The sequence below is a fragment of the Priapulus caudatus genome, unplaced genomic scaffold (genome assembly GCF_000485595.1).
Source record: "Priapulus caudatus unplaced genomic scaffold, Priapulus_caudatus-5.0.1 Scaffold962, whole genome shotgun sequence".
NCBI lineage: Eukaryota > Metazoa > Priapulida > Priapulimorpha > Priapulimorphida > Priapulidae > Priapulus > Priapulus caudatus.
This window is the reverse complement of record NW_014578023.1, coordinates 32841-36053: the sequence shown is the minus strand read 5'-3', so window position 1 is coordinate 36053 and position 3213 is coordinate 32841. Positions and strand designations below refer to the sequence as shown.

At 40.1% G+C, this 3213-nt stretch overlaps 1 protein-coding gene across 1 annotated transcript in view; it reads left to right on the top strand.

Annotated features, from left to right (window-relative positions):
* The window catches only part of LOC106814679 (kinesin light chain-like), a 57506-nt gene that overhangs the window by 37913 nt on the left and 16380 nt on the right, over positions 1-3213 (top strand). The window contains exon 2 of the mRNA XM_014819024.1: positions 2700-3045. Coding sequence (XP_014674510.1) covers positions 2700-3045 — 346 coding nt within the window. The remainder of the gene's footprint in view (positions 1-2699; positions 3046-3213) is intronic.

The following is a 3213-nucleotide window of genomic DNA, read 5'->3' as shown; positions in this document are numbered from 1 at the left end:
CACACACACACACACACACACACACACACACACACACACACCCACACACACAAATGCCCACTCACACGCGCGCACGCGCACACACACAACAGCGAACTTCATCAATGGCCGCAATTCGTATTTGCCTTGTCATAATTCTCGCGATTGTCGTTTTTTCCGTGTCGACAAACGCGACTGGTTACGGACGCGTTTTCAACCCTGTTGAAAGAAGATGTGAACCCTGCTCCGTGGTGCACCGGTAATAATCGGCAATTCTCCGCGTGGTAATTGCGATCCCGGATTCGCTAAAGGGAATCCATTCAGTCGTGCGGCTCTGCGCGAACAATCGAGAGGTAGTCTCACGCGTTATCGTGGGACAGCACTCATAGTCAGATCGTTATGTGTTAGCATTGCACCGCATTTAACGTCGCGCCGCGAAAACACCGCCACGGAGCGTTTAATTAAGCCCAATGTGAAGAGATTAAAACTTGCGTGGAATTGAGATTTTTTTGTTTGGGAGACTTATTTGATTCTAAAGTCGTGGGTGAATGAGACGATTGCTTGGGTGTGCGTGGGCAGTCACTATTGCTCAGTGAATAAGATCAGGTAGTCGTAGAATGAGTCAGGAATTGGTCGTCCTACGTTACAAGTCTTAATTGTAGCAAGTTTGGGCTAGTACTAAAGTCGTATGTGTTTTTGGTTCAGTGATTCATTTTACATTAGTTTAGACATGCTAGAACTAATCTAATGGACCACAGCAGGTTTTTATGATGATAACGTTGTTACTGAAATTTAATTGTTAAAATATGAACTATATCGTCATAAACACGGAAAATCTCAAGTGACTGAAAACTGTCTGCCTGACGAAAATGTACCGTGGCAACCAGGAGTGCTTGCATTGATGGTCTCTGATGAAAATCATTGATGATCCACAAACTCATAATAGCGCACTCTATATTGTAAATGATATATTGCAAATGTGCATTACTTATCGATTTTTAAGATGGCACTTTCACTTGGTTTATCATAGCCTAAGCTAATAAATCCAGAACTTCGAACTTCGAACTTGTGTTCCACATCGAAAAAGGACAATCAGTGGTTGCCTGGTTGGTGAGGGCAGGAAGAATGTGTATGCCATGTTAGATATGCGATCTGATCTAATAAAGATAATAATCTAATATATATCTGATAATGGTAATAATCTAATAATTAAATGATGAACTACCAACTGCTGATGCCGCGTCTACATTGCTCTGCTATATTAATGCCAGGGACGTATTGTACATGTAAATTGCCTTCTGCTGCTCCCACTGTATGCATAGGTGTACGTATGTAGGGTTACTAACCCTGTGCATTTTCCTGAACGCAATGAGGCGGAGTGGGACACCCTCTATCATTAAAACCCCACAAACACATTTCCTGCCTTGCAACTTTACGCCTGATGGTTGCATTCGCGAAGCGTGATCAGTCGTTTGGCTGTCAGCATCCAGTTTTATCGTCCGCGTCATCCATCGCTCACCAACTAGTGGTGCCTGTCGTAGCGAAGATCACCTATTCTGATGTTATATAGATTACTGTTTAGTGTTAGTGTTACCAGTGTTCGAAATAAGGGCTATCCGTTTGTCCTCACTTGTCTATTTCCATGGAGGACAAGTAGACAAGTAGCTTTTTAGAGCAACTTTTTATAGCAATTTTATATATTATAGCAATATCCTCACTGTCTCATAACTCACTGTGGTGAGAGTCAGACTCAGGACTGACCATGTATTGTTATTATAAAACTTTGAAGCTTCAACTTTGTTAAGACAAGTAATAACTTAAAATAAATAATTGTGCTTCTTTATGTTCTTTCAAGTTTTGTGCCTAATTGAACTGTTAGTGAACTGTATTAAAATTACAAAGTAAGATATTGGGTCTAAAATTTAATTTGATTAAATGTATTAGTATTACACATGTTATTAATCAGGACCAGCAAAAATTTTGCAGGACAAGCACAAATATCTTAATTGTAGCTTGTCCGTCGCAAATTTGTTTCCTTATTTCGAACATTGGTTACCCGTGGTTTGCTTTGCGTGGTTTGGAGGTATGCATGTATAGACATGTTGTCTGCATACTGCGTGCAGAACACACGCATCTGACGCCATTTTGTCAGATGTGTGGTAATTTATGCGCTTGCATTTGTAGCCATTTTGTTGCTGAAGATGATTTAAAAAAAATTATATTCGTGTGACTACCTTCTCTACGGCTTATTAATAATATATTTACTCCACCAGGTATTGCTAACAGTGCATGCAGATTCACTATAATATAATCTAGAATAAACTCGATCATTTTAATTAGAAGACTGTGTGTTTGCTAATTGTAAATGTCTTCATCCATTGAAAAATTAGCACAAACATCTTGGTGATATGATCATAATTTTTTCTGTCTACTCCTTTATCTTTGCCTAGCTAAGTCTATCACTACGGGTATCTCTTTATATGTCTTTATATCCACCCTTAGATCTCCCCCCTAGTCTCTACGTAAATTGAGATGTGTTGTCATGTTTTGTTGTAGGAGATTGATAAGTAAATTGTTTGCACCAACAATGATTTAAAACTAAAATACTTATCTGTGGTAATGATATATGATGGCACCTCTTGAATGGTCTTAATTCTTGTGATGTAAGGGTGTGTTCTGCAATTAAGTCTCACTGTTGTTGCTTTGTCTCTCACCTACAGAAAGAAGATAGAGTCCATAGGCAAGATGACCGCTCTGTCGCAGGACGAGATAGTGACGAGCACTAAGACGGTGGTGCAGGGGCTGGATGCACTGCGCAACGAACACAATGCCATTCTCAACGGTCTCATGTCCTCAATCAAGGTACGAACATGTAACGTTGGTGGTAACAATGACAACATGCTCTTACTCAAGGTACGAACATGTAACGTTGGTGGTAACAATGACAACATGCTCTCACTCAAGGTACGAACATGTAACGTTGGTGGTAACAATGACAACATGCTCTTACTCAAGGTACGAACATGTAACATATGTGGTAACAATGACAACATGCTCTCACTCAAGGTACGAACATGTGACGTATGTGGTAACAATGACAACATGCTCTCACTCAAGGTACGAACATGTAACGTATGTGGTAACAATGACAACATGCTCTCACTCAAGGTACGAACATGTAACATATGTGGTAACAATGACAACATGCTCTCACTCAAGGTACGAACATGTAAC